We start from the raw sequence: 13,764 nt of genomic DNA, 5'->3' as shown, positions 1-13,764 counted from the left end.
TCACATGTTTGTGCGCCCAGCGGCCCCCAGATTAAATTATTGAACACCAGGACAAGCAGGGGGAAGTACTGGACGAGCAGAGAGAGGGACAAGCTCTGTCGGTGAAGAAACAAACTGTTTTGGGGAGGTGGATTGGCTATTTTGTTTGAACATATATTGACCAGTATTTTTATTTTTTTTACTGCTCAATAGTGGAAATGGAAGCCTTGCCATACGTTTTCCTCCTGGTTTGTGCCTGGTTTGTTTATCAAGCTGATGGACGCAAAAGTAAGTGGTGCTGCTTTAAAGTTGGACAATCCGCTGATCTGAATCAAATGAATGATACAGTATTTTAAACTGACCAGATCTGATGTAGAAATATTAACTACAGAGTAAATGTCCGACTTAAATTTAAATATTCACATCGAAATCACAGGAATGATTTAATCATATGGGTCTTGAATTAAAAACGGTTGTGGCGCACTAGTTTAAAGTCTGAAATAGACTTCTGATATTCGGTATTTGTCTTACAGTTTCTGTAATATGCTACCTGTCCTGCCATCAGCTGTCTGCACTCATAGTCCCATGAGCTTAATTAAGGCGTGTGCCTTGGCTGAAGGTCTCTGCTCAGATTGAAACTTATCGACACAAAGGAAAAGATTTTACAGCCACAAAAGTAGAATAAATCTTAACGTTCAAACTTAAAAAAAACAATTTATTTAAGTCCATTTATGTCCAGCTGGGGGTCACAGAGAAGTCCAAAGCCTCAAACAATTCAAAAACATATTTTTCTTTAGATTTTATTACAAGTTATCAGTATGAAAACAACAAAAACAACTAAAACTACGTTCCGGTATTTATTTTAAAATATCTATGTTTGTCATGAGTTGATTATCTGCACAGCTGTCTGCTTACACAAAGACAGATATCTGGATCCTTTAATCAAATCACATTGAAGGAATGTGTTGTTTTCGTTTGGCATCCATGTTTGACCATGAAATATGTGAGTCGCTAAAGTCCAAATTAAGACAGAAGTCAGAAAGAAAGTCAATATAATTAACAATTAAAAGACATTTGATATATTCTCAGATAAATTCCCTCAAGATAATTATGCATGTGTAAAAATAGGACCAGATACTGCCTATCAAAAATTATTATCACCTCCCTCCACAGAACAGATCTGCTTTTGATTCCAAAATTCTCCACACGTTTCCCAGCGATTCAGTCAGAGGGAGAACACTTCTAACTTCTGGAGAAAACCTGATCTCATTATTATTATTCATGAATAAGATCCTTAGAAGGATTTCCACAGCATTTTAAATTTCTCTATTTAAGGAATTCAAATATATTTCTTTTCAGATGGGTGTTTTTTTTTTTACACTACATGTCAAGTGATACCACAGAACATTTTCATGTCATGATACATAGAAAGTTTAATTACAAAATGAGAATTATTAAACCAAGGACTTAAACCTCAACATTGAATTTCAGTGAAGGTGAAAATGACCTTGAATTGGAGTAATTAAGAGATTTTCTGTAACTTGTTCCAAAAGAAAGGGAAGGATACATGTGTATGATTTACTAATAAAACAAAAACGTTTTCATTGTTTTCATCAGTTTTCCTTCACTTTTTAAGGGACTTCAAATGTGTTTTGCTCTCTCTCTCTCTCTCTTTCTCCAGCATTGGGTGACATGTTCCCCCACAAGCATGCAGTAGGAAAGTTTCCATTTCCAATTCCACCAATTCCTGGCTGGGATCCTGACACCAATCCATGGGATGATTACCTCTACCCTCCACTAAACCCAAAGCCAAAAGAGCTCATGCACCACAGAGGTGAGTAAAGTTTTTTTTTTTTCTCTGAATTCTTCCTTCTATGTTTGGAGTTTTTCACCTGGAACATCCACATTTCTGCAGGTAAACCCAAGGTTCGTCTGACCAGCGACAGTCCCGCTCTAAATGGCTCTTGCATCTCCTTCACTGCGAAGCTGGAGTACCCTCCATGCCAGAAGGAGGATGCCAATGGGGACCTTGTATGGGATGAGCACTGCGAGGACGGTACGGAGCTGGAGGCCTCAGGTGCTGTCAAAAAGCCCGGCCAGGCCACGCCCTCAAACACATTACACCATCATGCACCACAAAACTCCACCGCACTGTATTAGACAGACTCTCTCATAGGACCATGATAATTATAAATGGTTGGATTAAAGTAGTAATTCATTTTTGTGGCCACTTGGGGGCAGTGTAACAAACTGTAAACACCTTATAGAGTTGGTATGGTGACAGTACAGCCATACAGATCAAAGATCATTTGCTTTAAACTGCCTGCAGCTGCTAGAAAGATGAATCAAAACAACCAAACAATTAGCTGAAAGAGGCTAAAATGGTCCATAGAGCTTCAGCGAACTGCACATTCCAAGCAGTTGTTTGACCTATTGTCTATATAAAATGTTGTTGTTGTTTTTTTTTGAAATAACACAAACTTTTGCTTAACTCTCTTCTCTTCTCAGCAGCCAATGGACAGCTCCGATCAGGCTATGTGTACAACTGGACTTCCTGGTTGGATGACTATGGCTTTGGAAAGTGTACAGACCTGAAGAAATGCAACGTGTTCCCTGATGGAAAGCCCTTCCCTCAGAGCAATGACTGGAAACGCAAGAGCTATGTCTACGTGTGGCATGTGATGGGTGAGTACACATAGGTTTACGGGTTTGCACGCATGCACACGCAAAAACAAAATAAGCAACGTCTCTCTGTTCGTCTTCTCTGTTTGTTCCAGGCCAGTACTACGAGACATGTGACGGTTCCTCCTCCAGTGTGACCATCAACACCACCAACATTCCTCTGGGTGCAGAGGTCATGGAGGTCATGGTCTACAGGAAACGTGAGCGCAGGAAGTACAGCCCCCTCACCACTGACAACACCGTCTTCTGTGTCACAGGTGGAGACAAACTCAAATATTCACCTTGTACAACTTTTTCTGTCAGCATGTTTCAGCCAAACAGACAGATACAAAACACAAGGAAAAACCTAGAGAATTAATTATTTATGTCTCCCCTACACACTCTCTCTTAGATAAGATCCCAGTGGCAGTCAACATCTCCCAGAAGGCTGCGGTCAACCAGTCTCAGAATGTGTTCTTTAGTGGTGAGGACGTGGTCTTCAAAGTCCAGCTCCATGACCCCAGCGGCTACCTCAAAACCGCCGCCGCCATCGACTACATCTGGGACTTCAGAGATGGCAACCAGCTGGTTACACACCGCGAAGTGACCACGCACACCTACAGCAGGCTGGGGACCATGAGTGTGAAGCTGGTGGTGGAGGCAGCGTTCCCTATAGAGTGTCCACCCACTGCTGCCACCCCGACTCAGAAGAGCTCCACGTCACGTCCTCCCACAGGTCAGATATGGCTCCAGTGGGCAAGTTGAAAACATGTTGTGAGGTATTTTCCTTTAAGCTGCTATATGCAGGGTTTTTAAGCAATTATAGACATTCTGGTGCTAAGTGGTGCAGTCTGAGACCCTTTAACTGAGGTTCAAATTTAGAGACCTTAAAGGAGTACTCCAGGGATGTAGTATTCAGCTGAGATCTGGATCTTACAATTCCTTTAATGAAACTCGATAGCGCTATTTGTTATGTCTTTAAAACTGCCCCAAGTTTGTAATACAGGTTTTCTGTAAGAAAGTAGACATTATAGTTTAATATCAGGATGGTCGTGTATCAGGATGGTCGTGTCGTGCTGTCCTTATAATAACAATAATAATAATAATAACAAACCTTTACTATTAACTATTATTATTTTCTTAACAATTTTACAAAGTTCTGTACAAGGTAAAAAAAGCAAACAAGGCAGATAAAATGACAGTAAGGAACATGAGCACCAAAGTAATAAAACAATGGAATGAATAAGAACAAATAAATAGGAATAAAAACATTACAAATAAAAATATATCAGATATTCCCAAAACCTTTCACAAAGAGAAACGTTTTAAGAAGAGATTTACAAGAACCAAGAGATGCAGTGTGTGTTCACTAGGCAGTCAGTTCAAGAGTGGGGGGGCTCTAATGGCAGATCGCCTTTTGTCACGCAGCATGACCCGGGACTAACCAGCAGGGTGTGGGAGCAAGTCCGTTTAAAGCTTTAAAAGTTAGTAATACAATTTTAAAATCAATTTGAAACATGACAGGGAGCCAATGTAGGAAGGCCAGCATTGAGGTGATATGTTTATGTCCCAGTAACAAGTCGAGCAGCAGTGTTCTGTGCCAGCTGGAGACGGTGGAGGGAACCCTGTGTGATACCTGAGTAAAGGGTCACTCCATCCAAATTATTAAAAAAAAGGTTTTTCATATACTGCAATCTAATCTAGTATATCAGGGGCTATTTTTTATTCAAAAGTATCCAATCAACTACTTTCTATAAACTGCAACATTGCCTCTGACAATTCAAGCTGCTTTTGAATTTTTAAATGTAATGCCTTAATGTCTGCAGGATACCTCCCACCAGAAGTAAGTCAGAAAATGTGTTTTTCTTTGTTATTTGGATGAACTGACCAGGGAAAGCATTAAGCCTGCTAACCTTGGGCTCTGGATTACTGCTGTTACACAACTGGCCCTGCAATCTGACCTTGATGGAAAAGACAAAGCTAGACGTTCCCTGCACAGATCATTCAAGTGTTACCTCATAAAACTAGATGTGTCATAACTGTATTCCTGTGTCTCTCCCTCCAGAGGCTCCCACACTTCCACCCGGTACTCATGCTGGTACTGTCAAGATGGAGACCACGCAGGGTGAGTTGTGTTTAATTATGTTTGTTTAAGGGAGACAGAGAGGCAGTGCATGTTACATACACACTTTCTCATCCACTGAGTCCATATCTTGACACTTGTTTCCTGTTTCAGGGCCACCCAGCACCCGCCTGCCCCTCCCGTCCTCTACCTCCTCACCCATTGCCATGACATCAGGTGCGCCCACCACGGAGCCCCTTCCCCCTATTCATGCCAGTGCGACCCCAGAGGCCAACCCCACCACCCTGGCCTTGCTCCGAACCAGGCGTCTCAACAACAACCAGTGCTTCCGCTACACCCATGGGACCTTCATGGGCAACATCACCATTATTGGTAAGTGTGAGGCTGCAGTTTCCTTTTCACTTATAGTCTGATGACATAGTTATAATTTAAGTGGACAGCATAGAGTAGATAAGAGACACTGTTGTCCAGCTGTTACAGACTGGACAGAACAGAGCTCCAGTCACACACTCAGCAGTCTGTGTCATATGAAACTGGTCATTTGTGTTAAATAAAGAAACAAATCCAATTACATATTCAAATTTTTTTTGTGATGGAAGGATTATAATGTTATATCAAAATTTTTAATCCTTACTGTTTTGGTTCTGTTTTTTCCCCCTTTAAACCTGCCATTGTGGTGCACACCCACAGACACACACACTCACACCACCCTCCTGTAAAAACCTTTGAGCTTCATCATTTTAATGTTACGAGAAGATGATTCTAAAACCAACTGAATTAATCTGTTCTCCGCAGAGCCCAAGCACGCACTGAACAGTCAGCCAAACAGTCGCATTGTGGACGTGTCGGCCTCCAGAGTGACCAACACTGACATCAGCTTCCTGGTGAAGTGTCTGGGCAAGTGGGTATTATTTTATTATACATTTTAAATTAATGTTAAAACGTTTAATGCTTTTCTTGACTGCTGCGTGTGAAATCCAAAATTGTATCTCCAGAAGACAGCTTTTACTCTCACTAACAGCATGTAGAATATGTTTGAACACACCTTCATTTAGCTTTCAAGCTCAGAAATAAATCAGTACAATGCAGAAAATGATGCCTTTTACTAAAATTGGAAATAAAATGTATACATTTTTAAATCTTTGGCATAACAGTGATACCAAATCACAGTCTAAGTTTCATAATCATAAGTAAACTAGGAAATTAGATAATTATTAGATAATCTAATCCAGTCAAAACATAATTCAAAGTACTGTAATGGTATTACTGTGTTGTCATTGGCATTTTGGCCTGAGAACCAAATGTCTTGCATCTCTAGTGGCTTATTTGTAAAGCTGTGGTCTATTTGTGAAGAGTGTAAAATAGTTGAAAGAGAAGGCAAACCTTCCATTCAAATTATTTCTCAAGGAAAAAAAAGTTTCAGATAAAGGAAAGGTTTAGTCATTTTATTCAACCCTTCATCTTTCCGTCCCTCATCCTCAGTGTTCCCACTTCAGCCTGCACCATTGTGTCCGACCCCAGCTGTACTCAGGTGAGTAACATTATGTGCGATGATGTGCCGCCATCGTCAGAGTGTGAAGTGCATCTCAGGCGAACCTTTTTGGAGCCTGGCACCTACTGTGTCAACATCACCCTGGAGGACTCCAGCAGCCTGGCCCTAACCAGCACCACGGTCACCATCAACAAGTCCCAGGATAAACCTGGTCAGTCAAACAAAGATATCTATTCTCATATCCTACACATGTTCACTCATAATTCAAAGTCCATTCTCTTTAGCTTCAGCTTGATAAAAAGTGGACAGATTGATGTTCTCTGTCTTTGTGCTTGTGTCTGGCCATGTAGCGTCCAAGACTTCTCACGCTGCTGAGGTGGTGCTCTCTTCTACTGCTGTGCTGGTGGCTGTCTTTGCATTCATTGCCTATCTGGTCTGCAGGTAAGTCATCATAAACTTGTACAGTACATACTGTCTTATGGGGACATGAACATATGACCAGTCGTCAAAAAGCCCTTAGCTGACTTTTCCCTCTCTCCCAGGCGTTACAAGGTGTATCGTCCCATTCGTAGGTCACTGGTGGAGGATGCCTGTGGCCATGCTGGGGTCGGCGGTCGCATGGTGCGTCTGAGGGAGGCACTCTTCCCCTCCAGTGAGGAGAGCCATCACCTGCTGACTGAGAGACGCCCCCTGTAGGCTTTATAGGGCTACACCCAATTACTTCTGCCCTTCATGTCAAGAAGTCTGAAGGAAAATCACGATTGACATGCGCAAATCTAAGCATAAGTCATATAATTAAGAAGTCCAGATAGCAGAAATACATTCATGTCTGTAGAGAAATATTAGTAAATAATACTGTCTTGTTTGTGTCTTAATTTAGTTGTTAAAAGAGTGTTGGCTACAGCAAATGGCTAATGCTACAGCAGTATATGATTGGTAAGATGATTTACTAAAGAGGCTGTTAAATGTTTGAGGCACTGCTCCTTTTGATCTTGTTCTGGTTCATCATTAGATGAAGTAGTTGCTCAGAGATGAACTGGGTTCAAGTCATGTGTTTCTTGATGAAAAATGCTTTTGTGCAAATTTTGTGCCAAGTACTGCTTTTAAATACTTTGCCATATACTGTAATAATAATCAAATCCTTGAGATGGTCCTCCAATATAAAGTTTATACTACCTGTGACATGTGCATGCTCTTCGGCAGTTGAGTGAATTAAAAGTAATTTTTTAAACTGTTAGACCTAAAAACTAATCCAAGGAATTCACTGGAAACTTGAAATTAGGACTCTAATAAAGGTAGTGAACTAACCATTTGTCTTGTTTTTATGAATTGTTTTCTTTTATGAATTAAAGGTTTGGTGTAAATCTGGCAGGTCAGTTTTTAACCAATCACTTCAATAATTTTTAAATCAACTTTAAAGCTATTGAAGGTGAAAGATGTAATGTGTTCACACTGAAAACCAGACAAAATAAATATTGATGTAGAGAGCTCTTAAACAATGCAATGCATAAGAGGAAATTAAACTTACTGCAGATGGAGGTCAAACAGCTCCTGGAACTGTTCAGAAGACAAATTCATTATAAAACATATATTGGATTCCATTCATATGAAGTATTGGTTTTTGGGCAGCTATTGACTGAAGAATACTTCCACAGTATTAATGCTCAAGATACTCATAGCAAGTTCTAACAAGAACAGACGACCATTGCATCTCAAAATCAGCAACTTCCCATCCCAGTCAAAAGGATGTTTCTACTCGTCGTCCTTTATGGTGGAATGTTCAACATGTAAGATTCATCCACCTGATGAGGGTCTACCAACCCTAAAATGTTTATCAGCAAAGATCAGAGGTGTTCCTGGTCTGCACCATAAAGCAATCTACCTTTGCACCAAGTTTAATCCAGTTGATATCTCACTTGTTAGACCTGAGAATATAAAACATGCCAAACTTAGCCTTTTGAAGTTAGTGTGTCTACAAAATTTAAGCATGTGTAGCTAAAGTTTTGTCCTGTTCTGGCTCTACAGAATTACCATTTTAACAGCATTTTGCAGCTGTCAAGACCAACTCGCGATATCACTTTGGTTGCCTTTGGTTACATACACGCAATAAGAACCTTCAAAAACACACAGATACCAAATAACCCCCCAAAAAAAACAAACAATTTAATTTTTTTTTTATTTTTTTTTTTATTCAGAGGCATTTGACAAGTGGAGCTGTGTGTGAAGGGGAGGTGAAGGGGCACAAGCATGGTTGCAGAGAGGGGGAGGAGGGAATATCATGCTGAAGTTAGATCACTTTTCCAAAAAACTCAGAGACCCAGTCCCTCATATCTGTCTCATACCAAGAGGATGTTCCACGTTACACAGCCAAGAAATGCTAACAGAAGAAAATAGCTACCAAATCAGCAAGTGAGTGTAGCATCTGTGAAAGACAAGGGGGAAAAAAAAGACAGGACTTGTATCTATTTTGAAGTCTTACAAATCAGAAACAAAAAGGCAGGCCCTTTTTTGAAAAAAAAAAAAAAAAAAAAATGTATTTTCTCATTTAACTATTGAATGCAAAATCAAACACGTGATTTGACCTTTTTCACAAAAAACCCAAGCAAAAGTTCAAATACATGTAAGCCACACCACCAAAATTAGAAAGCAGAAAGAAATAACCATCGGTTTGAGGATTTCAATTAAGCAAAAAAAGAAAAAAAGTATATAAACACTGGCAAAAGAAAATATTTTTGATCACTTTCAATTATTCTCTCAATTCTAAGTACATGATTTTTAGTTTTCATTCATATCTGGGGAAGCATGGGGAGGCATAAAGGAGGAGGGGCTAAATTCTAACAAATAGAAGAATGCCTCTACTTCAAATACGTGTCTAAAGAGGTAGATCAAAACAAACTGCGGAGGAGGGGAAAGGGGTGGGGAGGGTGGTTTGGCAGGAAGGAGGCAGGGAATCAGGAGGTGTCTGGGATAATTTTAAGTATCACTTGTGCCCCTCAGTTAAAGCGCGGTGTTAGGATGGCGCGCCCATATAGAAAGAAGTGTTCTGGGGGACTGAGGTATCAGTGCGCGCTGGCGCTCAGTGGGGGCAGGGTGGGGTGCCTAGTGCCACAACAACCCCCCACCCCCTCAGCTGAGGTAGACGGCGTTCTACTGTGGAAGCATGGATACACTCGAGCACTTTTACCACAATCAACATTTACATTCGGCATGAAGAGACAAATCAAATAAATTGTATATTTTAAGTTTTGGATTCCTTTCCTCTTTTCTTAACCCCAGTCAGGGTTCATTCAGTATTTGTGTGCCTTTACTGGCTTGTTTTCCCTGTATGAACAACAAATTGAAACATCAAGTTACATTTGTGGGTTACAGAGAATGTCTTGTCATTTAAATTATTTTCCTATAGCGTAAAAAGAAAAATCATTTAAAAATGCGTCTATCAGTGTGACTCCCCCTACCCTCACCATGCAGTGAACGACGTTAACATTGACTTGATGGCCTGGCTACAAGAGCCACTCCGAACTGACAAAGCTTGCTCTATGAAAATAAACCTAGTCGGCTTGGACCTTGCTATGACACCATCGTCAAGAAGGTGGCAGATGGCCTGGGAACAGAACAGACAAAAAACAGACACTCTGCTGACTCTATGGCAGCTAGAGAGAGGACTGTTACAGTCCACACTGCACTGCCCTGACGACAGCCCTCCAAAGAAGGCAAAAATGATTTTTTTTTGACAAATTAAAGTACCATTACCAATAACAATGTCAATCCCAAAACTAAATGGCATTGCTGTAATTATGTACGGTTGGCATTATTTGCGTGTCTTAGTTGTTTTGTACTTTTTTTTTTCTCCAGAAGATGGTGGACCCTCAGGGGAAAAACTGAGGCGATTTTCTCTCGATACTCCTGTCAGCCGCCAGCTGAGGGGGCGCCAACTCTTGCTCCGGGGCTGCTATGTACAAATAGACTTTATGTACAGGGTCATCTTAAGTCACACATACACATGAACAATGCCACCTAAAGCACCAGAGTTGAAGGCAAGGTCAGTTGGCAGCTGACCAAATTTTAAATTTTCTTAAAAAAATAAAAATGTTCAAAGACTATCAGCTTTATAAAGTATACAAAATACCACAAAAGCAAAATAAAAAAAGAAAGGAACATTTTTTCATATATATATATAATCATTTTCTTTTCTCTTCTGAGGTACTAGATCCTGAGGTAGTTAAGTAAAATGCATATTAAATTGGTTTTCCTGGGCAGCAGCAGTTCGGCACCATTTCCCTAAGTGTCAGTCATGGCGCTGCCCTCACCTCTAAATATATATTCATCTATGTATATAGGTCTATCTATAAAATGCATCCAAATTTATAAAATGCCACTATCATTACAAGGGCAGGACACCCAATATAATCCACCCTTTCAGGGGTCCTGTCCTGAAACAAGAATCTTTCCCCTAAACATGGCCCACCCAATCTGAGCCAACCCTCCCCCAAAATAAACCTCTCTGTTGGTCCAACCAGGACCTTGATAGCAATGCCTTTTCCTTTCCACAGAAAACTCATGAGAAAGCTTAGTCAACCAATTAAACACTAAAAAAAAAGAAAAAAAAAAAGTTTCAACTAAATCTGAAGTCAACCAAAACATTTTGTCAGGTTTGAAGTACCACACCAAGGAGGTGATAGGAGGGGGATCCTTATTTCTTCTTTGTGTTTCTAGTGTAAAAAGAGGACCAAAAAAAAAATAAAAAATCTAACACACCCGTGGTGGGGAGGAGGAGAGCGGTCGAGGGGTGTGTACATGTGAGGGCAGGTGACGACGTTGGGAGCCCTCAGAAGTACATTCTCACAGAGATGCAGAGAGGTGAGGTGGGTGGAGGTTTAGAGGCGTAGGGTCTCTTTATTAGCCACACTTGAAAGCTAATCAAGTAAGACAAGGAGGGGTAGATGTTTGGTTGGGTTCTGATAACCTTTGACCCCTGAGATGAGCATTACAACCCCTTGTCTTGTTCTCCCCACGGACTCTGCTGCATCGGCCCATCTGTCGAGTCTTCTGGCAGATTCGGTCACCATTCCTCCAGGTCCGCTGGATCTTTACTTCCTGCGGGGCAGTGGAGGTTGGGCTCCAGATGTGGGCTTGGGCTGCTGCTGCCTCCTCACCTGGGCCAGGATCTCCTGAATCTTCCTCTGGGCCAGCTGGATGACATGAGAAAATGAATTGATCAGATCACAGCACAAAGTAATCAAATTAAGGAATCCCATGACATCCTGAAGTGATGCCTTATGGTCAGTCCATGCTCTTCTCAGCACTGTCCAGTATAACAGCTGACACTCTTAAATGTTGGCCATCATGAAGGTCTTGGGTAAATATTGGTTTACGGCTCACTCTGCATAAGCTCTGCCTTTTAGCCATTTCTAACAGCGAGACCAGGTGGCAAGTACCTTACAGCAAAATGACCTTTATTCAGTTCCACAGAGACGAAGGATTCCTCAGAGGGCTTTTATCTTCCTGAGGTACAGTACATCTTTATTTCCTTTATATAAACCCACCTGGCATGCAAAGAAGTGTCCGCTGATCTTCACTATAACCTGGTCGTTCTCATCAGGCGTCTGGTCCCTGGGCACCACCACTTCTGCACAGGTCAGGTTCTGCAGTTCATTTACCTGCAGCCACAACAAAGAGAACACAATGAAACAACGTAGAGAGTTTGGATAAGAACACCACTCTTTAAAGCTTTGTTTTTAATTTGTTGGAACAAACTTAAATGTAAGTGAAAGTTAAAGTATTCTATGTTTGGTTTCTTCAGCTAGCGTAATGATTAATGAATCAGTTTACCGTTTTTCCACCCTTCCCAATGACTCGTCCAGCAGCAAAGGAGGGAACCTTGATGTGAGCCTCCAACTTCACCTCTTCCTTGGGTCCGAAGAAATTCTCTTCCTTTAGTTTGCCAAAGATGCGACACTGAGCCTGCAGCCGGACAAGATGGAGAACAGATTACTCATGCTGCACTTCAGAAACGGGACATTTTTTCCAGGAGAAAAAAAAAAAAAGACTAAGAAACTAAGAAAAACATTTCTGTACTGGCAGTAAAGAATCATCAACATAAATAAAAAAGAACTGCAAAATAAATCCAAGAGCTACCCAACAGCGGTTACCATTAAATTTGACCATGTGCCTCTTTTATTTCTACCAACCGTGTTTTATGTGTTTATATGACTGTGAAAAGGTACAACACCTTAAACTGAGCCTCTGGCGGCCCAACGATGATGACCATCCTCTGTTTGGCATCCATTCCTTCTGCAGGGGCAATCTGAAATAGGGCAAACAGCCAGCATTAAAAAAAAAAAAAAAAAAAAAAAGACCCAGCAACCTCCACTTATGCTTCCACTTCCTTTCACTTAAGTGGCAACAGGTAGACAGCCGGCATCGACACGTTATCATTGAGATTCAGAACTTCACCTCCTGTCCGTCACTCACCTTGATTGAGGCTCCGGCGAAGTGTGACAGCTGTTTGATGTGTTGACCCTGTTTTCCAATGATGGCTCCCACTGCAAGCGCTGGGATGAACAGGTGAACCGTCTCCGACTCTGGGTGTCCCTGCTGGGTATAAAACACGTCAGTGCTACTGTGACCAGGAGATCACATGACAGTAAGTGCAGACCACTTGCTCAAGTTCAGCCACCAATGCACAAGTGCAGACAGTGGATCTAGCAAAAGCAGTTCAGTTCTTTAAGCTACATTGGCGCTCATGCCCGTCACTCGAATGCACCAGCTGGTCAGAAGAGACATATCGGTCCTGCAGTAACAAAACGCAGATGCTACGGTCATTATGTCCAGAAGGAATTTCTTAACGTCGACTGATGAAAAGAGCATGCTATATGTTCTTAACGTGATTTGGTCTGTTTTACCGCTCAATATAGTGTTAAAGCTAATATTTTAATTGAATCTCCATTTCAAAAAGCTACAATACGATTTTGTCAGATGCATCAGTTTAGTAATTCCATCAGGTAAAAAGTGGTATCTGGATAGTCCATGTTTTTTTTCCCCCATTACACTTCATAATGGAGGAGTTTCTTAGAGGTGACTGTACTTACAGATACCTTGTTGCAAACGCATCACTTGTTTTTAAAGAGTGTGCGATATACTTGGGGAGGTGGTTGCATCATCAGAGAGGAGAAGTAGCACTGTTGATTTTGGATTGATCAACATTCCAGTCAATGTTTCAGCTGAAGGGCACACCAACAACTTGCTTTGGCTGCCTCCTTGTTGCTGACGAGGTTTTACTCGTCATACGAAAAACATCCCCTAAAAAACTGCAAATGCGGCATATTTGGCAGAAATTACACTGTAAAACGAAGCTAAGTAGTTAAGTAATTAGTTAATAGCCAAGCTACTGTTCTCCTCCAGGACTTATGTCTCCCCATCCACCAGGTTACCACACAGATTAGGGCCTGCCTAAAAAAGGTCAAAGATCAAGGGGCAGTTGAGAAGAACTTTGATGTAGCAAACACTGCCCCCCCCCCCAATCCCGCAGGGAGCAGCCACAAGCCGTGCA

At 41.3% G+C, this 13,764-nt stretch overlaps 2 protein-coding genes across 5 annotated transcripts in view; one reads left to right on the top strand and one right to left on the bottom strand.

Annotated features, from left to right (window-relative positions):
- On the top strand, positions 1-7,508 carry gpnmb (glycoprotein (transmembrane) nmb). Of its 2 annotated transcripts, none has more exons than XM_035681549.1 (12): positions 1-267; positions 1,661-1,813; positions 1,895-2,035; positions 2,491-2,664; positions 2,757-2,918; positions 3,053-3,376; positions 4,706-4,765; positions 4,877-5,095; positions 5,519-5,624; positions 6,206-6,426; positions 6,566-6,656; positions 6,758-7,508. In XM_035681549.1, the coding sequence occupies exons 1-12, from the start codon at positions 198-200 to the stop codon at positions 6,909-6,911; spliced, it is 1,875 nt and encodes a 624-aa protein (XP_035537442.1). In that variant the 5' UTR covers positions 1-197; the 3' UTR covers positions 6,912-7,508. The 2 variants fall into 2 exon arrangements, with proteins under 2 accessions (XP_035537442.1, XP_035537441.1); XM_035681548.1 differs by having other exon boundaries at positions 2,488-2,664.
- Positions 7,509-8,730: 1,222 nt separating this feature from the next.
- Positions 8,731-13,764, bottom strand: part of igf2bp3 (insulin-like growth factor 2 mRNA binding protein 3) — a 21,917-nt gene continuing 16,883 nt past the window's right edge. For 2 of the 3 annotated variants that reach the window (XM_035681552.1, XM_035681551.1), the window contains 5 exons: positions 12,687-12,806; positions 12,445-12,519; positions 12,045-12,176; positions 11,759-11,872; positions 8,731-11,404 (listed from right to left, as the gene is read on the bottom strand). In XM_035681552.1, coding sequence (XP_035537445.1) covers positions 11,303-11,404; positions 11,759-11,872; positions 12,045-12,176; positions 12,445-12,519; positions 12,687-12,806 — 543 coding nt within the window. In that variant the 3' untranslated portion in view covers positions 8,731-11,302. Of the gene's footprint in view, positions 11,405-11,758; positions 11,873-12,044; positions 12,177-12,444; positions 12,520-12,686; positions 12,810-13,764 lie in introns of all 3 variants that reach the window. The other variant, XM_035681550.1, reaches the window with a different exon arrangement.

Source organism: Morone saxatilis, unplaced genomic scaffold, assembly GCF_004916995.1.
Source record: "Morone saxatilis isolate NCDOM2014 unplaced genomic scaffold, NCSU_SB_2.0 Contig9, whole genome shotgun sequence".
In the NCBI taxonomy this organism is placed as follows: domain Eukaryota; kingdom Metazoa; phylum Chordata; class Actinopteri; family Moronidae; genus Morone; species Morone saxatilis.
Note: the sequence above shows the minus strand (reverse complement) of the source record. Positions and strands in the feature narration are given on the sequence as shown.